The 24,457-nt window shown below is 37.1% G+C and overlaps 1 protein-coding gene across 1 annotated transcript in view; it reads right to left on the bottom strand.

The window, feature by feature from the left end:
* The window catches only part of PROS1 (protein S), a 56,480-nt gene extending 32,023 nt beyond the window's left edge, over positions 1-24,457 (bottom strand). Inside the window, exons 1-3 of the mRNA XM_067739176.1 lie at positions 24,233-24,457; positions 6,144-6,301; positions 3,400-3,424 (exon numbers count right to left, since the gene is read on the bottom strand). Of these exons, the coding sequence (XP_067595277.1) occupies positions 3,400-3,424; positions 6,144-6,301; positions 24,233-24,308 (259 nt within the window). The 5' untranslated portion in view covers positions 24,309-24,457. The remainder of the gene's footprint in view (positions 1-3,399; positions 3,425-6,143; positions 6,302-24,232) is intronic.

Raw genomic sequence — 24,457 nt, 5'->3', positions numbered from 1 at the left:
TAATGAAATGCAGGGTATTTCTGCCCAAATTCCATGTTTTCAGTGCAGTATATGGATAGACTAATGTGATTTCTGAACACTTACAACTCTAAATCCAAACACTGCCAAAAAGTATGGGTTAGTATTAGTGGTCTAATTTCTTGGGTGATCTTATCTCACTGTAAGGAGCTCCCAGCATGAGCTGTGGTAATTAGTAAAATTACTGTTGGGTTTACCAGAGACAAAATTATAAAGGTTCCCCCCACCCCCCAGTTAGGACCACTGGCCTACAGGATATACACATCAAAAGACAGAAAGACTTAACTTAGAGTATTTCTTTTGTGTTTTCAACAGTGGAATTCATCACATACGCTTGTAACTAAAGACCAAAATATAAAATGTGAATCAAAAAATATATCATAATAAAAAGTATATTTTGGGGCTTCCCTGGTGGCACAGTGGTTAAGAATCTGACTGCCAATGCAGGGGACCCAGGTTTGATCCCTAGTCTGGGAAGATCCCACATGCCGTGGAGCAACTAAGCTCGTGTGCCACAACTACTGAGCCTGCGCTCTAGAGCCAGTGAGCCACAACTACTGAGTCTGCATGCCACAACTACTGAAGCCCATGTGCCTAGAGCCCATGCTCTGCAACAAGAGAAGCCACCGCAATGAGAAGCCCGCGCACCGCAATGTAGAGTATCCCCCGCTCACTGCAACTAGAGAAAGCCCGTGTGCAGTGATGAAGACCCAACACAACCAAAAATGAATAAATAAAATAAATAAATATTTTTAAAAGTATATTTTTTGTTTCACTATATAAGTCAATTAATAATAATACTTTACATCTGAAGAAAGTTTGACATAAAAAAATCTATCTACATACATATACTTATGTGATATTCCCAACAGCTCTGAAGTTAGAAAATATAGTTATAGTGTAAGTTAAATACAGAACCTCAAAAGTTAAATAAGTTTCCTAAACCGACACAGTAGAAATTTTTATGTCTGAGACTAGAGTCCACATCATATTATTATTATTATTATTTTTTTTAGGACTTGGCTTTTCTGTCATACTTCCAAATAAGATAGGCAAATAAAAGAGAAAGTTGGGTAGAAACAGAGGCAGTTGAGAGGAATGGAAGGAAAAAAAGAAAAAGATTTTATCTAACTTTTCCAAAACACATAATGTTGTATTAAAATGTTATTTATGTTTATCCAAATGTACTCTGTGATCAAAGGTACGTTATCTTCCAGAGTATTGATGCCTGCAGAAACACAGCCTCATTACATGGACCTAAGAATACCATATTTTAATGTAAGCTTATAATTTTAACAGCCAAATATTGTCTATTTTAATTACAAAATATTTAAATTCCTACCTAAAATGGAGAGAATGAAATAGTCTTGATAGTCTATCTTTTCTTGACTTTAAGACTATAAACCTTTAATTTTTGCTTTAGAAAGTAAGGAGTCAAAGCATAACTTTACAAAGAAGAAATGTTTTTCATGGATGTATATCAAAGATATGACAGCTAAAGTTTTTAGAAAATCTTGTTGAATTTTCATATCTAAAGTCATAAATAATATCACTACATAATTTTTATAGTATCCTCTTTCCAAATTTGAATGAAACTGCTTAAGTCTGTTATTAGCAGCTAGAAAAGGGAAGGGAAGGAAAGAAAAGAAAATGTGACTAGAGGAGAAGTTAGGGGAAAAAAATGAAGAGAACTAGCATGACATATTTTACTAAGTGCTTTGAAAACATTACCTCATTTTATTTCTTGCTAGAAACTTATTAGGTAAATTGTTACTATCCATTTGACAAATTAGAAAACTATAACTCATAGAGGTTAAATAATTTTAAGATCTTGTGGGAGATAAATGTTCGATTGGAATTAATAAAAAGAAATTATAATAAGTCAACTGGAAAACACCCAGCAGCCCAAGAACAGAAAAGGGTCATGCTATGGAGTTCTAAAGAGAGATACCATTGAACCGATGTCCTGCAGTTGATGAGAGGGTGAAATGAGAGGCAGTGTATTATAGCTGGGTCTCCTTGACTCCGGATTTGCCACAAAAATAAGATTCACACCATTGTGGACACTCAAAAAAGGGAAGAGTAACCACTTTAGGAACTATGAAAAAGAGCACTTGGTTCAGAAAGGGTCTTCTCCCAATGATGTTGGGCTCTTATATTGTTAATTGCCCTGAAGGGTAAATGTAAGTACATACCATCAATTCAATGTAAGGCTCTCTAGGAAAGGGGGAAAGGTATATATAGTCCCCTATCTACAGATGGTCTCTGGGATCTCTGCATGGGTATTCAGAAGTAAAACAAAAGCAAAGTGTAATACCCTAAACTATAATTAAACCCTAAAATTTCAAGAGAAATGAGAGTTTAATAGAAATAGTTATTTGCTAAATTATATTAACACTAAACTGCATACTTATTACTGTATATCAGAGTACATTCCTACTTTTTTTTTTTTCAAGGAAGATTTACTTTTCAGTTTTGCAGGCCTTGGAGTCTCACGTTGGCTGGCATGAGAGTGGGGTAGAAAGATGCACAGATGGGGACTATTCTGAGCTCAAAGGAAGAGGGAGAGCAAACCTCTGTGGGCTGGACCTATAGAGAATCTCATCAGAAAGACGTGTACAAATGCTACTCCACTTCCATTCTTTGGAAATGCTGACAAGTCTCCAAAAAATATTAATAAAATATTTTTATATTTATTTAAAACAAACTGTAGCCTTTTAATTGACATTTAGTTGAAATCATCTAATCTCTTTAGATATGGAAATGCTACCTCGCTCCTTTTGCTTTTGTATCCAAAGGCAAAACATGGATGGGATATTGTAGGAAATGAGGAAATGGTGCTGCAAAGTGGGAAGTTGTTAATAATTTCTATCAATATTTAAATGATAATTATGTCACAAGCTCTGGAGAGTGTAGAGATCTTTCCTTTCATTAAAAGATAACCCATGAAGAACATATGTATATATATAACTGATTCATTTTGTTGAAAGCAGAAACTAACACACCATTGTAAAGCAGTTATACTCCAATAAAGGTGTTAAAAAAAAAAGATAACCCATGAAAATTCATGTACTTATAGAGAATATTCTGTTACCTAAATATAACTTTGCATCAGCTCAGTGACTCTTTATGAGAAAGACAAAAAAATGAAAAAGACTAAAAGACAAAATGTCACATAGTAATTAAGAGAACCATTCCAAATTCATCTACATGACTTTACATAAAAGGACAGAAAATTTGCATATAGAATGAGAGAGATCTTACTCCCAAGGCTAATGAAATTGTACTGGATGGAATATATATGAGTGGAGGATTGGACTTCATCATATTTAAGTTTTCTTCCATTTCTAAGATTATATGATTGAGGTCCTTTGAACTTACCTAAATATTTTGGATAAAAATATTCCTAGAAAAAAAAAGAAAAGAAAAAATATATCTTAGCAAATCTAAATTTCATATAAAGTTAAAACGATTTTAAAATGTGTTTTTATATTAAAGATGCAATAAATTACATATAACTCTCATTTCCACATTATAGCATTTTTTCTATAGTAAAATATATACCAGGAGTAGATGACTAATAACATTAAGCCATAAGATGCTTAGGCTTAAAGCAATACTGATCAATTAGATCATGTTTCAAAGGTTTCTAAACTGAAAACAGGCCCCACTGAAGATGTCAAATGTGACTATATATGCCCCCTTTACGTAAATCTTTTAATTTTTCCAAGATGGTTAGATACCCATTTGATACATCTCACATCATGCTGAGTACACACACCAGATTCATTGTTGAATAACAGTAACATAATTTGAATTGAATTAAAGTGGACATTTACCTTTTAGCATCTTATGTACATGTAATACCTTGCTTATAAATTGGTTATGTACCAAGAATTTTTCTGTAAATCAGTAATTTGGACTAAGGAAAGCACTTCAGCAAAAGGAGAAAAATGTTAAAAATGATTTCTGATGGTAAGGTTCCCAGGCTAGTTCGCAAAAGCCTTCTTAAGCCATAATACATCCAATATGCAGCATTAATAACATAAGAACTCCTCATGAGAAACCAGTGTTTCTACACAAAAACAACCTCAAGTACAGAACATAACTTTCATCCAGGACACAATTAAAGTCCTCATTCCTTCCTCCTCTCACATATAAACCTACACAACACTTAGCTACTAGTTTATAAGATGAGATCTCCCACTAAGCAATTCAGACATCAGTGTTGTCATCTACAGAACAAAAGCCAGGATATAAACAATGATGAATTGGTTCAAAAGGAGATGATGTAATGGTGAAAGGACTATATTAGGGACAGTGGGGAGACAAGCAATAAGATGGTGACTAGGAGTGTGGACTAGGGTATGAGGGATGTGGGCAGGGAGTGTCTGGAGCAAGATAGAAAGCGAGAAGCAATAACAAATGGGTTTTTTTTCTTCTTTCATGTCTCCCATTTCTTTCTTACTCTCTCCATCATCTCTTTCTCTTCTGACAATAACACAACTGTCAGAATGAGTGGAGGAGAGGAAGCACATAAATAAGTTGCTTTTCTCTACCCTTTTCCCTTCCCTCCATATGGCTTCTGTCTCACTCCCCATTTGCTACTCAGAGGCTAAGCTATGAGAACATATTTACAGTGTTAGATATACACACTCAAGTATTTATGGGTAATATAATCAAATGAAATCTTGAGCATGCAGGCTTGCCTTAAAATGTTCCAGCAAAACAAAACAAAAATTAGAGTGGGTGGGGTAGAGAATAGGCAGAACAAGAATGGCAGATTGTTGATAATCATTGAAAGGGAAAGTAGGTATATTGGGGTTTATTATATTCTTCTCCCTACTTTGGGATATATTTACCATTTCCATAATAAAAAGAAATTTGTGTATACGTGTGTGTGTGTTTATCTGTTTCCTACACAATATGAGTACACTGCTATACTGTGTGAAATAAAATATTTTTGTCTTAATTGCTTTTCCACAACAGGCAACAAAACTAAGACAAACATTTTGATTCAATCTTGGAGAGTGTTAAAAATGAATCTTCGGGTACCCTGGGAAAAATTCCCTTTGAACCTATTAGATTAGGTGGAGGTAAGAGGATTAAAGGGCAATCCCAGACAACACAAGTTATTACTGTCTTGGACAAGTTCTCTAACTATAGACAAATGGTTCCTGCTTGTTATGGCTCATCTAGTCTCATGGTTCCAGGAACTAAGGCAGAGGTAAAGGAGGTACTTTGCGTATGTTTTCTCCCTCATTTCCTTTTGGTTATACAGTTCATCTCAGGGAAAAAAATCTGAGGTAACCCTGAAGGTTATCAAACTTGAATTCTTCACCCTAATTCATAGAGGCACTATTTATATTCCTGCTACCCACAGAACATGTTAAAGAACCCCCTTCTCTAGGAAAATTAGGGGACTAAAGATCAGATCTAGGGGCCCCATATTTCTGTATGATATTTAGGGGTCTTTGTGATCATTTTATTCTAGACTAAATTGGAAAAATGTATACACTAAAGGTATAAATTCCAACCGCAGGGACTATTGATGATTTACAGTGCGCTGAGGAAACTTGCCAACAGTTTATGGAATAAATTAAAAGTATTCTCAGGGAACACAGTACTGTAATGAATCCTTTATTAAGCATATACTGAGTACCTATTATGTACCAAGCTCTGAATTAGAGGCTCTGTTTTCTAAAGCTTGGTTAAAAATGCCAATGGAGAGAATTAATGAAGCATAGTGATAACAATGTAGTCACACACACACGCAACACACACACACACTTGAGGTGCCTTCCCCTCACCCAACACTACAAAATCCTGGTTGGGAGAAAGTAGTTACAAACCATGAGGTTCATACTATTTGTGATAATTAGGTATAGTTGAATTATAGTTTGGTCAGAGCACATTGGTTTTGACAAATAGTGTCTCCCTAACAAGCCCACTTTCCTTTGAACGTAATTCCTCCTGAAACGCTTCAGTGGGTACATGTGGAAGGTGATATACACAATCATTAACTTTAAAAAGAAACACAAGGGAACACAGACTCAAGCTGCAAACATCCCGTCTGTAACTATATGTCTAGGTATGCTAACTTACCACTTTTCATGAATTCTTACCGTTTCAGGGTTATTTTCAAAGACCTCCCTGGCTTCTTCTTTATTGCACAGTTCTTCAATGCATTCTCTTTCAAGATTACCCTTTTTTGTTTCTTCAATCAAAGAATTTGCACGCCTTTTCCTAACCAGGACTTGTGAAGCATGTTGCTTCGACAAAACTGAAGAAAAACAAAAAAAGTTTACATGAACAAATCTTTCATTTCTCCACCTAAAATATTATATTAAGCAATGATATATTATATAAATCATTTTCTGCCGGTAAATTGTATGCCATTTAAACTTAGTATGCTATTTAAAGTTATGCCTGTCTCAGGACTTCCCTCGTGGCGCAGTGGTTAAGAATCCACCTGCCAATGCAGGGGGCATGGGTTCGAGCCCTGGTCTGGGAAGATCCCACATGCCACGGAGTAACTAAGATCGTGTGCCACAACTACTGAGCCTGTGCTCTAGAGCCCACAAGCCATAACTACTGAGCCTGTGTGCTGCAACTGCTGAAGCCCACACACCTAGAGCCTGTGCTCCTCAACAAGAGAAGCCACTACAATGAGAAGCCCCCTCACCAAAACGAAGAGGGGCCCCCACTCGCCGCAACTAGAAAAAGCCCGCGCGCAGCAGCGAATATGCAATGCAGCCAAAAATAAATAAATAAATAAATTTATTAAATAAATAAAAATTAAAGTTATGCCTGCCTCAGTAGGGTTGAACTGAGGAAAACACATGGATACATAAGCACTTTGCTTAACAACTCAAAGAGCGGTTTGGTGTGTAGCTACAGCGTTTGTCTAATGATCTACACAAATTATTCAAGCTTATGCTTGAGGTCAAACATACCAAACAATAATTTAATGTTTACCTCGTTATGACTACATTGGTAAAAGCATCATGGTGAAATGGCTATAAAGTCATAGCCACAGCATCTTTAAAGCTAGAGTAACAAACTTTCTCAGTTTTAATGGAAAACTTGTGTGATCTCTGTGGAGAAAGAGAAATGCAGGAGTACAGTCCAATCAGCTATTTGAAAGAAACTTGATAGGCTAAAACACCTGGTTATTTATACAAACAAGAAAATAAAATTCCATGGCAAAAGGAAGACCTTGTGCAAAGCACAAAATACAGAAGAGAAAAAATCAGTAACTTTGAGTATATAAAAAATTGCAAGCAGTTGACAAACGATGATAAAAATAACAAAGTTCAACATCAAGCAACAGATTGCAGGAAAATATTTCCATCATATATAACAGAAAAAATTACATCCAGAATTTATAAACAACTTTTGCAAATTAAAGAAAAAGTAATACAACAATATGCCAACCAATACAGGAATGTGTGCAAGGTTAAAAACAAAATAAATAATATAAATAAAATATAAACAAAGCAATATCATTTACACATCACTACAGAGAAAAATTAAAGTAGCCAATAAACATGTGAAAAGATGTTTAACACAAATTTTTAAAAACAATTGGATTTTTGCCTAATAGATTTGCAAAAATTTAAAAGACGGATAATATCAAGTATTGGTGAGTGTAATAGGAATATAAACTGATAGGTATTATTTGAAGGTAATTTGGTAGTATCTGAAAATTAAAAGTACATATACTCGGGGCTTCCCTGGTGGCGCAGTGGTTGAGAGTCCGCCTGCCGATGCAGGGGACACGGGTTCGTGCCCCGGTCCGGGAGGATCCCACATGCCGCGAAGCAACTAGGCCCGTGAGCCATGGCTGCTGAGCCTGCGCGTCCGGAGCCTGTGCTCCGCAATGGGAGAGGCCACAACAGTGAGAGGCCCGCGTACCAGAAAAAAAAAAAAAAAAAAAAAGTACATATACTCTTCAATTCAACAATTCCGCTTCTAAGTAGGTCCTACAGATATGCAAATGTTGCTGAAAAAGGTATGTATAGAATGTTTATTGAAAGATTGGAGACTTCCCTGGTGGCACAGTGAATCCGCCTGCCAATTCAGGGGACACGGGTTTGATCCCTGGTACGGGAAGATCCCACATGCTGCAGAGCAACTAACCCCGTGCACCACAACTACTGAGCCTGCGCCGCAGCTACTGAAGCCCGCGCGCCTAGAGCCCGTGCTCGGCAACGAGAGAAGCCACTGCAATGAGAAGCCCATGCACCACAATGAAGAGTAGCCCCCTGCTCACCACAACTAGAGAAAGCCCACGCACAGCAACGAAGACCCAAAGCAACCAGAAAAAAAAAAAAGAAGAAGATTGTTTGTATTATCCAAAAATTAGAGGACTTCCCTTGTGGCACAGTTGTTAAGAATCCGCCTGCCAATGCAGGGGACGTGGGTTCGAGCCATGGTCCGGGAAGATCCCACATGCCACGGAGCAGCTAAGCCCGTGCGTCACAACTACGGAGCCTGCGCTCTAGAGTCCGCGAGCCACAACTACTGAAGCCCGCACACCTAGAGTCCACGCTCCACAACAAGAGAAGCCACCAAGATGAGAAGCCCGTGCACCGCAACGAAGAGTGGTCCCCACTCATTGCAATTAGAGAAAGCCCGCACACAGCAACGAAGACCCAACGCAGCCAAAAAAAAAAAAAGAAATGACCTAAATACCTATCAAGAAGGGAATTAAAAAATAAACTATATAATACATTTGTATAGTAGAATAATATGTGCCTATTCAAAAGAAGGAAGATACTTTTGCACTGAAGATCTCCAAGATATAGTATTAAATTAAAAAAGTGCAAATTGTAGTTGCTACACCTATAGCATAATCCTATATATACCAGCCACACTTGTAGATATGTAAACATCATGTGGACAAATACAGAGAAAAGACTCTCAAGCTACAATCTGCAATTATATTTGAAGAAAAGAATGGATAGTATGAAGTTTGGGCCTTATCATTTTAGAATGTGAATGGAACATTGTTTTTTAATGAAAACATTTTAAATTACAAGTAAAATCTACAAATAACTTTTTTTAATCCTGATTTTTAACCACAAATGGTTCTTTGACTAGGAAGATAAGCAAATAATATAAATAGCTAAATTTATTTTTCTCTTATTTCTCTTGTAACTCTGTAAATAAGAATTAATCAAAAGTTGACAATAGAATGAAGAAAAAGAAAAGCAAAAGGACTAATTAATCAACACTCACCATAATTATTAGTTGAACAACTGAACATCTTTCAAGAGAGAATAACATTTATTTATTTATTTATCTATTTTAATTTTATATGGGTTTTCCCACTTACCAAGACAGAAGTTTAAATGTGATGATTAACCAGCAAAAGTGTTTGAGTTATATTTTTAACCCTACCTCTCACCATCTTTATCACTGCTCAAGATCAAATCAAGGCTATGTGCGTCTAAAAGATGTTATTCTGGGGCTTCCCTGGTGGCGCAGTGGTTGAGAGTCCGCCTGCTGATGCAGGGGACACGGGTTTGTGCCCCGGTCCAGGAAGATCCCACATGCCGCGGAGTGGCTGGGCCCATGAGCCATGGCCGCTGAGCCTGCGCATCCGGAGCCTGTGCTCCGCAACGGGAGAGGCCACAACAGTAAGAGGCCCGCGTACAGCAAAAAAAAAAAAAAAGATGTTATTCTGTGAGCATGCCACCCGCCAAGTGTATTGCTAACTGATAAATGGCAGCCCAATCAACAATGAAAGGGTCTGACATTGCAATTATCTCATTTATTTGAAATAGTTTTAAACATGCTACTTGATAATAAATATAGCAAAAACTTGGCCCTTCTGAACTTCAAAGCAAATATGTGAGTCTTTCTGAAAAAACAATAACACTTTGTATTAAAGATAAATATTTTGATACAGTAATAAAACAATCAAGGTCAAATGCAGTTGGAAAACAAAACATAGACATCACTCCTTGGCATTTCTTCCTTACAGAATATTAAGTTTTAGAATGCAGAGGTTAATATTAATATTTAGGAATATCTTTTTCCCTATAAGGGCCCCCACTGCAGGACACAGACCAGCTGTAATAACACATCCTATATTCATGTTTGGGGAAGTTCTCAATTGTCCAGGGAGAACAAAGGTGCAGTTTAAAGGAATGCTCACATACATTTATAAAACTAGAAGGAAACAAAGTAACCTCCGTTATTTCAGAGATGATGAAAATGAGATGACCTCAATATTCAAGGTCAAGATATTTGCTCTAAGTTATAAAGCTAATAAATAGCAAAAGTACAACTTAGATCACAGGCATCCCAATGCTCAGACCTGCAACCATCCATTACTATTTGCTGCTGTTTTTCAAAAAGAGAGTACATTTTATTCAAGAGTGATTCCTTCCAAAACAACAAATACGTCTACCCAAAAGACAGAACCGGCAGCTTATTACCCAGAAGTTTCACTGTCTCAGATGATAAGAGGAATATTAAAAATGAAAATTGTTACACCTCTGACCTAAAGGATAATGAAGCTAATAATTTAAAAAATAATTTTGTCTAAATAAATTTTGCCTGAATTTGAACGTTTATGTTTTAGTTCATCTGGGTTCACCTCAATAATACTTCCAATTGGCATGATACTTAAAAATTTTCAAAGTGCATATTAATGATTTCATTTGATCCTCACATAAATAATGAAATATATTACAGGACAGAATTATCATCCCCATTTTCCTACTGAAGAAATTGGAGCTAAAAGCGGTTACATGGTTTTTTCAAGGTCATAGAGCTACAAAGTTGTGATATTGGGACAGGAATTTAAATGTACCCATCCTCCTAGTGCAACACTCTTTCTTCTATGTATTCTGCCACTTAAATGCTCACAATGTACTTGATCTAAAAAAATAAATTACGTGGTTGTGTAGTGGACATGTTTGGTATCTTAAATAAGACATTTACTGTCCTTTATAAAAAAGATCCATCCATCTAACAGAGTGTGCTTCCAAAGGAGTCTACTATTCATGTCAAAAAGATACAAACATGATACCACAGATCCAAACTAAGAACTACAGAACTGTAGGATGAGGCAAATATATGTTCCAAAGTGTTTTTATCAGCTGGCTCAAAGTCAATCTGCCCAAAAATATCTACCCTGCTGGCATGCAGGAATGTCTAAAAAGTTCCATAATTTATCATAATAATAACTATGGCACCATAAGCACATAAATGCTCTTTTTGCATTATCTCCTATTAATCCTATCACAACTGTTATACACATGAACTAACTGAAACTCAGAGAAGTTGAGTTTAATCTTACCAAGTTCACACAACTGAGAACAGTCAATCAAACCTGCCTCCAAAACCCATTCTCCTTCTGCATTACCACATTGTCTCTAATTACTTGTTTCACTTCTTTAGATCAAGAAGTTTTTCAAGAAAGTCCTTGTGAAAACACAAGTATGTGCTTGAAAAGTGTTACATTCAGATTCAAAGTTTAGGTTATAATGTTTAGTTATGAATCTTTCAAGATTAGAAATATGACTGAATCTGCTTGATTTTTTTAACAATCTGAACAGTGACCATAGAAGTTGAACAATTATGTCAATAACATAAACCATTATGCAAACATTAACTAGAGTTCTTTTTTGAAATTGTCTTCACAGCCTTCACATGTTCCCTTCAATATTTTCTGTGGGGACCAATTTTTTTTCCAACATAAATTTGACCATATAACAGAAAGTAATTTATTGTTGTTGGTACTTCACTTAAGCATCTGTCATAAGGATAGTGGGGTTAGCATTGCCTCTACTCACAGGAAAATTCCCTCACAGTTCAATTCAGTTCGACCTTGGTCAAGGATTAATGAAAAATGTTAAAAGCCCCTTTCCCACTTAGTTGTCCAAGCTTGCCACCCTCTGTTCAGAGGGGTCAGGACCACAGAGCTGCAGGTTGTCCAAAACTGATCAGTCAGATGTGGGTCTAAGAGGAGGAGGTCTAAGGTTTAGAATAGTTCATCCTCTGAATCTCTTCCATTCTGCTCTCTTGTCTTTGCAAAGATGGTTCTCACATTCCTCCCTCCAAGAGCTCTTCTCTTTTTAAATTCTGCTTTCTGTCTCTCTTTTGGCCCTTGTTATTTGGCATCCCAAGAATGAAAAACTGTCCCTAAAAGAATGTGTCTGAGAAGGGAATTTTAGGCTAGCATTTGGTTTGGCAGAGTGTTTGAATCTTTGTTTCTTCTTCACTGTGGGACAGGGTCAGGGAAAATGGCACTCAATGTACAAATAGAACAATTAGATAATACTTTGAGACATGTCTCCTATGTCTCAACTGTTGAAATGGCATGTTTTGCTTACAAAAAGTCTGATAAAAATAGAATCGCATGATATAGGAAAACCATTAGTTAATAATGAGGGGATTTTTATTTTACAATTTTATTTTAAATAATCACATATTAATTAAGTATAAAATCTTTCATTTTTATCATAAAGATTTATACCACAGAAGATTTATAATTGAGGAGGGATATTAAAAAATGTGAAGTTTGCAAGGACTAAGAAAAAATCAAAATAGATTTTTAATTAGGCATTCATCAGCCTACATAATTATTACCAACTTTAAGAAAAGCTTGTGTTAGCCTTCAGAAATAAATGCTATGTCTGTATGTATGTTATACTTCAATTTTTAAAAGTAAAGTTTATTTTTTTAAAAGAGAACTAATATACTACCTAATGCACTTCTCTACATTTCACATTTTGTTTAGTATTGAGGACTATGCTGCTGAGCAACTGTTTCTTCTCATATTATTATATTAAGGGTTAGAAAAACTTCAGAAAAAGTATTCTGTAAAGGTGAACCATGCCTCTGTCCTTCAAGAGGACTAAGCAATAAATAGGCTGATGAGAAATAATTTAAGAGAATCAAATATCATAAGAGGTAGGTCTGCATAGGTTTAAATCTGGGAAACAAAAAGAGGATATAATCTGTGAATTATATGTTGCACATATAAAGGTGAGTTCTATAACATTTGGATTAGAAAGGATGAGGGTTGGCATTTATTTAGAAGTAGGAAAGCCAGTGTCATTAAAAAATGTGACCATTGACCCCCATTCTGGAACAGATCAATGAATGGGTAGGGAAACAATGCTTGAACTGTTCAGCCACAACAGAAGTGAAACGGACCTCTCCTTACTTGAAGATTTAATTTTAACTAATTTACAGCCCCTAGTCTAGGGGAACAAAAAGAGTAAATCAAACACTCTAACCAATTCTCCCCAAGATTAAACCTTTGCTTTAGCCATAGACAGAGAAAGCAGTACATTTTATTCAATAGTTATTCCTTCCAAAACAACAAATACGTCTACGCAAAAGACAGAACAGGCAGCTTATTACCCAGAAAAAAAACTACGTTGTCCATTTCTGTTATGTCATGTGTTTGTTCTTGGTAAGTGATAAATTAAGGTACTTCTTTTGAAGGAACTTAGAGTTCAGATTTTGGCAAGGTCTGAAGAGGAAATTTCTAGAGCCCTGTCTTTTCTTCTCTAGACCACTACACTGCACACTGGCTACACTTTCTGAGGCTACAATGGGAGGTCTCTTTTTAGGATGTGCAGCAAGATATTCATGTAGTCAGCTTGCTTTGTCTTTTTTATCTCCTACACATTAGGACACCAAAACACTATCTGATTCGATGTCACGTAGCAAGAGGTTACAGCACAGTAAATGTCTTGTTTTTGTTCTATTTGACCTATTTTGTTAGGGTGGCATCAATTAATATAATTAGTTCACTGGCCTGTGTCTGTATTTACGTTTGGAAAAGCAAAAGGCAACAATAAGAGAGCTGGCCTAATTCTGCAATACCCCACTTCCTGCAACATCTCCCAGATCTCCCCAATAAGCAAGTCTGAAGCACGCGTAGAGGCTTAGAAAGACTCTAGATCTTAATGGCTTCCCTTTTGACTCTTAGGATATTACTATTTTTTAAGTGCTGATCTGGAAATGAGATTATTTGGAATATTGGTAAAGCATCGAGTAGGAGTTTATAATGCAATATAATTTCTACCAGCCTTTCAGAACTCCCTGTTGACTTTCTAAAAGGCCATAAGACACAGTCTAAATAACAATGGAGTAAAATGATAACCTAGGAAAGGAGAGAAAATGATTGGGATAAGGAGTCGAGGAAAAGAAAACAAGTAATAAGGAAAGGTGCATTTAACACATACCATGTGGGAGAAGGTTAGTAGCACAACTAGAAAGAGTTATTTTCAAAGAGTCAATGTCCTCCTTACCTTGACAATTGCTCTCGACCAATTCCCACAAAGTCTCCTAAACAGAAGCCTGCCCAGTTACCTAGGACTGATAACAAGTTTCCCCAAAGCAATGTCTTGTTAGAAAAACAGACCTCAACAACCACAGTAGAACCCTAAGCCAGCTACCTAGTCAATCTAATCAACTTAGGACTGTCTTCAAAAAATATGAAATAACAGCTAAAAGTCAGTAGATATTTGCATAAAATTAATAACATGAAAGAGAAGGTCAAGAGGAACATAAAGACTCCAAAGGAAATAAAGGTAATTGAAGACACAGAAGATAACTTTAAAAAATATATAACTAATATCCTAAATAAATTGAGAGAACCTGGCATCCATAAAACAAAAGTATGCTATGAAAAAGAAGTAGAGAACTAAAATATGATTTCAAAATAAAAAACTTAATGGATGGGGCTTCCCTGGTGGCGTAGTGGTTGAGAGTCCGCCTGCCGATGCAGGGAACACAGGTTTGTGCCCCGGTCCGGGAAGATGCCGCGGAGCTGCTGGGCCCGTGAGCCATGGCCGCTGAGCCTGAGCATCTGGAGCCTGTGCTCCGCAACGGGAGAGGCCACAACAGTGAGAGGCCCGCGTACCGCAAAAAAAAAAAAAAAAAAAAAAAAAAAACTTAATGGATGAACTGAAAAATAGAATGGACTACTCCCCACCCCCCAAAAAGTCAGCCCTTTTTCATTCCTATCACACTGACAAAGATTTTAAAAGTTAATATCCAATGTTGGCAAAGATGAGAGGAATCAGACACTTAAAATCTACTTTTAAAATCAGATTCCCAAGGGAAATCTAACAATATGTGTCTAAAACCTTCAAAATAGGCGCACTCTTAAACTGTTATATATAGGATGGATAAAAAACGAGGTCCTACTGTAGAGCACAGGGAACTGTATTCAATATCCTGTAATAAACCAAAATGGAAAAGAATATGAGAGAAAATGTATATATATGTATATATAGCTGAATCACTTTGCTGTAAATCAGAAACTAACACAACATTGTAAATCAACTGTACTTCAATACAATTAAAAAAAAAAAAACAGTAATTGGGGGCCACCTTAGAGGCTGTCTACCACAGGCCAGAATGATTTTTCCCTTTGGATGTTTCCTGTATTTTGTTATTGATATTGTGTTTTTCCCCTGGGTAGATATTTTTAGAATTTTTCATTACATTTGAGAGTAAGATTTCGCACCAGTTAAAAAAAAAAAATAGGCACACTCTTTAGATATTCAGCTAACAGTTCAATTGCTAGGACATTAAACTGAGGAAATGAACATGGACATAACATTGGAAATAATTTAAATGTCCAAAAATATGATTTTAGTTAAATATATTATGATGAACATATATAAAGGAAAATTATAAATCTACTCTAAAGTGTGACATAGATTTTAATTTATTGATATAAAAACAATTATCATTTTTAGATGAAATATCAAGTTACAAATAATATGCAGAGCAAAATTCCATTCTTTCGCTTATATATTTTAATTTCTAAGAACGTATATACACAGACAAAGGGGCTTAGAAGAATATAAAGCAAAATGTTACATAGGTCTCTTGCTAGTGAAACTACAGATGCATTTTTTTAGCACATTATATTAAGCGTGGATTACTTGAATGGTTTAAAAATGTAAGGAGATAGTAGGATATAGCTGGTAGTTTAAGTTGAGGAATGATGTCCAAAAAGGACAGAAGGTCAAATGGAACCCTAGGAAACTCTAACATTTACAGAAAAGGAGAGATCATCAAAATGACAGAAATAGAATTAGTAACACATACATATGCAGAGAGAGAAAGAAAATTTGAAGATAATGCTTATAGACATAAAAGGAGGTCAATTTCAAAAGGATAAGTTTCAAGTGTCAAATGTTGCAAAGAAGTTATTAATAATAATTACTATTATTTAGGATGAGAGCTAAAATATATACAGTTGGTTTAACAATAGGATCACCATTAACATTCTCAGTCCCCAATACAGTGGGAGGGTGAGAAGAGAGGAGACCTCCAGAACAAACTATTTCTTCAAGAAGATCAAATGAGACTAGGAAGAGAAAGAGTGGGTGATAACTTTAAACAGAGGCAGAGAAAATGTAACGTTTTCCTAAAGTCGGGAAGGTACATCACGGAATAGCTGTGAAACTCAATGAGAAAATGCCAAATATGCTATTTTGAAAGATGGAAAATATCATATAATTGCAAGAAGTTACAATTTTACCATTTTTATGGAGATTTAAAAGCCAGTGTTCTTGAATGTGTCCTTTTAAAGTCCATTCCAAAAAATGGACCAGAGGACTAAGAAGAATTATGCTAATGTCCTAGAACCAGTAAGAGCCAGTTCCTGTTACCACTCCTTCGTAGAAAGACTCAGAATCTATGTGCATAAGTTATCCTTATTTTATTTTCCCTCAAGCCTGGAGATTTCAAATTCTATATCTGGAACAATGTAATATAAATGAAGGAGTTTTCCCCATACTGGACCTAATAACAATTTATTACGTTTAGAAAAAACAAAACTGCAACATTAAAAAATTAAAGCAACATTTGCACTTTAAAGTTAGCCTTAGAAACCCCAGTTCCTAAAGGTCCTCTGTTACCCTCACATCTAATAAGTTTTTACTGAAGACCTTCCCTACAGCTGCGTTCTCCTGCCATGGGGCTCAGCTTCTTTCCTCCCTTCTCTGACATCCTCTCCCCTTCTCTGTCCCTGGCCACTGTCTACTGCCACCCCTGCAAATTTATGTTCACTTCTTATGCAGAATCATTTATCTACCTTCTCTACTATGGCCTTACAGACCAGAATGATTCAAACTCGAAGTGTAGGAATTACCTGAGAGTCTTGTTAAAATGCGTATTCTGAGTCAGTAGGTCTGAAGTGGGGTCAGAGATACTTCATTTCTAATAAACTCCCGGGTAATGCTGCTGCTGGTCCTGGACTACACTTGAATAGTAAAGCTATAGACCATGTTTTGGGGACTTTACTTTCTAAATCTAAAGCCATTTTCAAGGCAATTTCTAAAATAATAACAGTTCTCACCATAGGAATAATTTCAATATCAACTGCTACAATATGTTTTTCAAGCTGCCACATTAATAGCCAACTTAATGTCATTATACTAAGTCATCTGCTGGTCTGTTCGTAGGCATGTTAATTATGCTCTCCCTCTATCACAAATTTTATTCAGATAGTTAAAGCAACCTTACACTGTGTAATACACATCACCAAAGGTTTAAATGGGCAACAAGTAGTTGTGCTTCTCTTAGAGGAAGAAACAGTAATCTTAACCTTGGAGGAAAAATGTTTGTAACAGAGACAATGCTGACCAAATATTCCATGTGCTTCCTTGCATTGGAAGCAGATGTGAGTTTTGTTACTTCCACGCTAAGACGGTTAAGAACAAGTACGAAACTGAGTTATTTGTACTGAGGTGGATGGACCTAGAGTATGTCATACAGAGTGAAGTAAGCCAGAAAGAGAAAAACAAATACCGTATGCTCACACATATATATGGAATCTAAAAAAAATAATGGTTCTGAAGAACCTAGGGGCAGGACAGGAATAAAGATGCAGACGTGGACTTGGGGACACTGGGAGGGGGAAGGGTAAGCTGGGACGAAGTGAGAGAGTGGCATGGACATATATACACTACCAAATGTAAAATAGATAGCTAGTGGGAAGCAGCCGCATAGCATAGGGAGATCAGCTCAGGGCTTTGTGACCACCTAGAGGGGTGGGATAGGGAGGGTGGGAGAGAGATGCAAGAGGGAGGAGATATGGGGATATATGTATATGTATAGCTGATTCACTTTGTTATAAAGCAGAAACTAGCACACTATTGTAAAGCAATTATACTCCAATAAAGATGTTAAAAAAAAAAAAAGAACAAATATGCCTCCTCCATTGCTTTCCTTTCTTGTGGGGACATTGGATGCCATGTGTTCCAGATGGTACAACTAGAGATGTAAGAGATTTACACAAACCACATTGAACTTTACATGACTAAAAAATAAACTCTTATTTTACTAAGTCACTGAGATTCAGTGATTTGGAGATTAATTTGAAGATTTGTGGATTAAAGTGTTATCACACCATAGCATATCTTACCCTAATTAACATAAGATTATGAAAAATTTAAACTAATGCCTATATTCAATAATGTGCTAATTTTCTCCTTTATTAATTCTAAAAATAAGAGAGTTCTAGTGAAAGCATAAAACACATAGATAAGACAGAGTACTTCAGCGTATTCCTTGAATAAAATAAACAATAAAGCAAAAGAATGAAAAAAAGCCCTAAATATATTTAAATATTAGAGAATAGCACCAAGAAAATATCAATTTTCTAAATTACCCTATAATATAAATGGGGAAGTAAAGACCTTAGAAACCTTTATCACACATCAATCCATGATCCAAAAAAAAAAAAAGGAACAAAATCTTATAAAATATCCTAAAGTCTAAGAAGGCTAAGGACAGATCACCTGGTATGGTTGGGGAGGACAATAAAGAGAAAGAGTCTTTCAAAAAGAAGGACTGGGCTTCTCCGGTGGCGCAGTGGTTGAGAGTCCACCTGCCGATGCAGGGGACACGGCTTCGTGCCCCGGTCCGGGAAGATCCCACATGCCGCGGAGCGGCTGGGCCCGTGAGCCATGGCCGCTGAGCCTGCGCGTCCGGGAGCCTGTGCTCCGCAACAGGAGAGGCCACAACAGTGAGAGGCCTGTGTACCGCAAAAAAAAAAAATCTGGTCATGTCGGAATATTCCTGCTCAAGTGAGAAACAAGTTGTTATATACCTGGCTGTCCATTACTAAGATGGAAGAATAGATTTTGATGGACCTCTTATTTTTGAGGCATATTCCACTTTTAGATGTTCTACTCTGAGCTTTTTACTGTGAGTCCAAAAGCTGCCAAGTGTAGGTGGAAACCAGAATAAGAGAATGCTCTCTAGCTAGTTCAAAGTTCATTTCAAACAGTCTGTCATGTAGCCGAGCCAGTGACTCATCAGATCTAATTGGGCTTAAGTGGTCCATAGGACATCAGGGTACTCTTGAGACACAGTTCAATTGTGAAATGTTCAAATGGTATGAATGGGATGAGCCTAAAGCACCACTAAGTGGCCTGGGCCAGTTTCTCATTCTCCTGACTCTTTCCCTCCCTCCACCTCCCTTTATGGACTCATGAGGAAAGGCCTACAGCCAAGAATGAAAAGGAAAAGATACCTCAGTGTGATGTACCAACATGAGCCAGAGGTAGACCTGCTACAAAGCTACAGCCAGAGATGAACTACAGCCTCTCTCAAGGGTGATCCTGAAGAGCCCAGGAGAAATAAAACCTTCACAAGGTGGGGACAGATAAGCAGTTATTTCTCATTGTCCACTTTGCTTAGAATGAGAAATTATCAGAGATCAGAATCTTTGCTACTTTCTCAATAGTTACAACTGGTCTGTCCAGTTGTTCAGAGACCTGTAAAGAGTTAGATCTTAGGCCTAGAAACAAGGAAGTTTGGGCAAGAATTGCCCCAGAGCTGAGAATATTTGTGTTCCAAGTGGATAGCCCCATATCAGGGAGGTTCTTAATTATAAAAGGGGGCAGAATGGCCCACTTAATGATTGTCAGTTGTGGTTCTTCTCACAATATGCACCTAACGTATTTTCCACTGAATTAGAAGCTGAGACTGCTATGTAGCCATTTCAAGTTCTTTACTCCTGTTGGAAAAGAAGAGAGAACTATGCTGGAATGACAATAATCAAGGCAAAATAGTGTAGTTGCCACATACAAATCAGGGTTAGAAGTGTTGCCTCTCCAGGATGACTACTATACACAATAGAAATTGTAAAGAAGAGATGGATACAATCATCCATAGGTGGGAACAACAGGGCTCAGGTTCTTCCTGAATAAGGGTGTGGTACATCTCATTGAGTAGACAAAAAGATCAAACATGAGGAACTGCCTAAAAGCAGGAGACATACGAATTCGGTAGTGAAGGAAGAAGTCATAAATACCAGCTCTAGCTTCAAACCAAGAGAGACAGGCAAGCCCTAAAGCCAGTACCTGTATTCCCTTGCTTGTCTTTTTAAGATTATTTTCTGGAATATAGGATGTGTTGGTATACTACAATGTATCATTTCATCCATAGAGCACAGCACATTGACACAGAATTGTGACAGAACTAGAGGAGGCAAGGACATCACCTGGTGATACTAAACTAGGAAATGGTAGCCTTGAGCCTTCCTCTCTGAGTGTGGTGACTGGAATCTCTTGGAGAGGAGGTCCTTTCTGCTGTACATTAATTATTTGCATTATATTAGAAATATCTGCATTATATTTGAAATGTTTTTCAAATGGTGTTCATGGAAAGAAGGGCATGTGTGTATGTTGTACAGCCAGTAATTGGAATGTGTAGACTTCTCTTGTTTCTGCTTCCTTCCCAGGATCCATTCCTTTGTGGGAGCTGTTCTGGCACTCCACCTGATTCTACTGAGCTGTCAACCACAGGACTCCAGAAACAAGCTAAGCCAAAATAATCAGCCTCTCTTTTCTAAGAAATTCAATCATGAACAGGTATGCACAGAACTAGAAGGCAGTTAGAACTGAGTCATCTGATGGCAGCTCCTCACATAGTGAGCACATGAGTTCCCACTATATAGATCACCTAAATGCCCAAGTCCCTGGCTTCCCTCGGCCTGGTTATTCAACATGCCATTAAGTAGGTCTTCCAATAAATCCACTCAGCTTTTTTTTTTCCTCTATTTTTCTTTCTTACTTTCTCTTTTTTTCTTCCTTCCTTTCTTCCTTCCTTCCTTTCTTTCTCCCTTCCTTTCTTTTTCTTTCTTTCTTTCTGCTTTAGTTAGCAAGAGTCTTTACTGTTGCTTGTAGCTAAAGATTAATTAATATATGTATTATCAGGCTTCTCATATTTTTTCTCACAGTATTTTGAAAGTTTAAATATGCATATAGACCATTTAGCTATTAAAGAGGATATTGAACTTGGTGGACAGAAAAGGTCTATTATGAAAAGCATGACTGTATATCCTAGATAGGATTAATGGCAAGAGAATACGGCATAGGGTGTTGTTGTTGTTGTTGATGATGATGCTGTTGATGATGATGATGGTGTACATCAGATATCGTCTCTAACTCTTCCAGCACCAACCCCAACTCAAACCTAAGCTTGATAAAATCTCTCCAGAAAGAGGAAAGCAAAAAAGAGAAGGAAAATATGAGTCAGTAATGTCAAGGGTAGACTGCACCTAAGCAGAAGTGGAAGTCTGGAAAGGGCCAAATTAGCACAGCCAAAGGGGACATCTCCTTTCTTTTATTTTTCTTCACACAGCCTTTAGTGTGGTATACAATATATAGACAGTATAAGTTTTAAATCTATAGATAGATAGACAGATACACACATACATATAGATACAGATATAGATACAAGCATGTGTGAAAAGTCAGTTCACATCTCTGAACAATTTCAAAAAAGTTGAACTGGATGATTTCTCAACTCTCTCAAACCTAAAGCTGTGATTTTTAAACTTTTTCTTTAAATAGTGACTGTATTTCTATGGACTAAACAATAAATCAAATATTTGGAATTCTAATTCTATCTCAAATTTACCATCTTAGGGAGTAAACACATTCCATCTGTATCTCAGTTTTCTCATCAGTAAACCAGAAATGATTTTTAATCCAATTAAACTAGAATTAAAGAACTAATTTATATACACTATCAGTGTCTATATACAACAAGATTTCTCCATATGTATGGTTTGATTATCTCTGTATAATACACATAGACACACACATCACTTTTTAACTCTGCCTAGATTCCATGAACATGTAACAATCTCTACAAAAAGAAAGGGTTTAGCAAATTCCTGTGGTGACAAGCAGTACGTGTAGCAAGCCATTTGTGCCTTTTTCTTCTCTCTAAAACACTGCTTATCATGTTTTATGTATTTACCCATATATTTCTCTGTAAGCACAATTAAGAACCTTGTTCTCTGGTACAGAGTTCAACAAGCAGACCCCTGAGAGGACAATGCATGGCCGTCCAGTCCATAAATGATTATCAGTGGAAATGTACTCTAGGCTCCCATGGATGGGAAGGTCATGGTTGGCTCTGGAGGATGCATTCTCTGTATTTTGTTGGCTTCACTTGTACACTCTAAAATCATATTTCCCAATAGGGAAGCTGTCTCAGTCTGTGTAGGGGTCAATAAACACCTTTCTGTGATGAGAGCATACTCCATATGTTTAAGTGTTATTCCCAACATCTTGCCCTGTGATGTTCATATTATTTCCTATGTTAGTCTTTTCATATTGATTACAATTTACCAGTTATTTAGACCCAGTAGTTTTTCATGTTTTAATTATCCCCTCTGTGATTATTTTTTCTCTCCATTTCCAAATGTTCTTTTCTCTCTTCAGTGTTTTTTTGTTGGTGTTCACTTTCATGAACTTTCATTTCATTCTGGTAGAATATTTTAGTGACTTCCAAAATGGAATGATTGCATTCCAGGAGAGTGTGCAAGATAATTCATTAAGGTACAGAAAGAAAACACCAGTGCTACTGTTCAGATTTATTTTGACTTTATCCTTTAAAAACTCATTTAAATATACGTAATATAATGTTCATAGTATACTAGGTCAGAAGTGCAGGTGTGTAATAAACAACTAAATATTTTAAAAAATAAAAACACTGTTTATCAGACAAATACTTGTTTGTCCTACTGAACTATATACCTAATGAGTTAGTGTATGTGGTCTATATATAGGCTTAATGATAGAGGTTTGTATGTTGAAATTCTGCTATTGTGTGTCTTTAATATAAAATCAAGAAATGTTGTTTTAGCCTTTAAATTAGAATTTTAAAACACCTCATTCATCCTGATCTGTAACTAATAAAAACTAATAAACCTAGTAGAATGTTAGTAAATTCCTACTTAAGTCTCCTGACATTGTCATCTTTGAAAAGTTTACATTGGAGCTTTAACCAATCTAAAAGCTATGGTGTAATACAGAGTTTATCTCTCCCATGCCATTTCCTGAGAATAAAACATAGCACAAGTAAGCATTTTTGACCAGTGAGCATGCTTAACCTTTAAAGAACAAACTAATTAACTGACAACTAAGATGTACTAAATGCCTTGATATCCATATATATATATATAGAGAGAGAGAGAGAGAGAGAGAGAGAGAGAGAGAGAGAGAACTCAATATCCTGCTTTGAATTCAGGCATGGGAACATAAAGAACAGGAAACACAAAGATAAAGTACAAAGAACTCATGCGACGACCTCAGATCAGTGGCACTCCGTCAAAAATCCTCAGTACGAAATTATCTGAGAACTACAATATTTAACAGTCCTTTTGATTTCAAGGTTAAAAAAATGACATCTCCGTACTGCTACGCAAACCCGCACTCATCCCCAAATAATTCGTGTGTCAATGTTGAGATAAGGAAACCAAGCTCAAAGTCCAGGCACGGCAGAGCGGAGGTAGGTTGCAGCAGCGGGTGCTGGTTGGGGACAGGCGCTAGTACAAAGAGAAGACAGAGTGGGCTGACTTTCCTCTCTACTTTTATACTGTAATGTGCTCATCCTTGTCCTATGACTGGGAACTTCAACTGTTTGGGGCAAATGGGTACGTGTTCTAATTACTTCATTGATATTTAGTATCACTCTTGTTCTAGAATCTGTCCTGTAGGGCAACACTTGATTCCCAGAGCAGGGTGACTATTGACCCTGCTTCCACCATTACACTGCCCGCTAGATCCACGGCTGATGGAAGCACTTGCTGGAAACTTTCTAGGAGGCTGCAGCCCTAGAAAAGAAAATCCTCCCAGCAGGGCTCGGAGTTCAGTTGGCAATGCTGAGAGAAGAAGACAAGACGCTATTAATTACTCACAGTTCGCCTCCAAGACGGGAAGCACTAGGGCGAGGCACGCCAGCAGCGCCCCAGAGCGCCCACCCAGGACCCTCATGGCGAAGCGCGCGGAGGCGCGGGCGGCGACTGTGGCGCGTCGCGGCGGGGACCCTTGCGCTCGGCGTGCCGCGGGTCTGCGACTGGAGCGCCGCTGTCTGAGAACTGCGGCGCGGCGGCGCCTGTGAGCGAGCGCGCCCGCGGAGCAGC

The sequence above is a fragment of the Pseudorca crassidens genome, chromosome 5, assembly GCF_039906515.1.
Source record: "Pseudorca crassidens isolate mPseCra1 chromosome 5, mPseCra1.hap1, whole genome shotgun sequence".
NCBI classification, from domain to species: domain Eukaryota; kingdom Metazoa; phylum Chordata; class Mammalia; order Artiodactyla; family Delphinidae; genus Pseudorca; species Pseudorca crassidens.
This window is presented reverse-complemented; position numbering and strand designations above follow the sequence as displayed.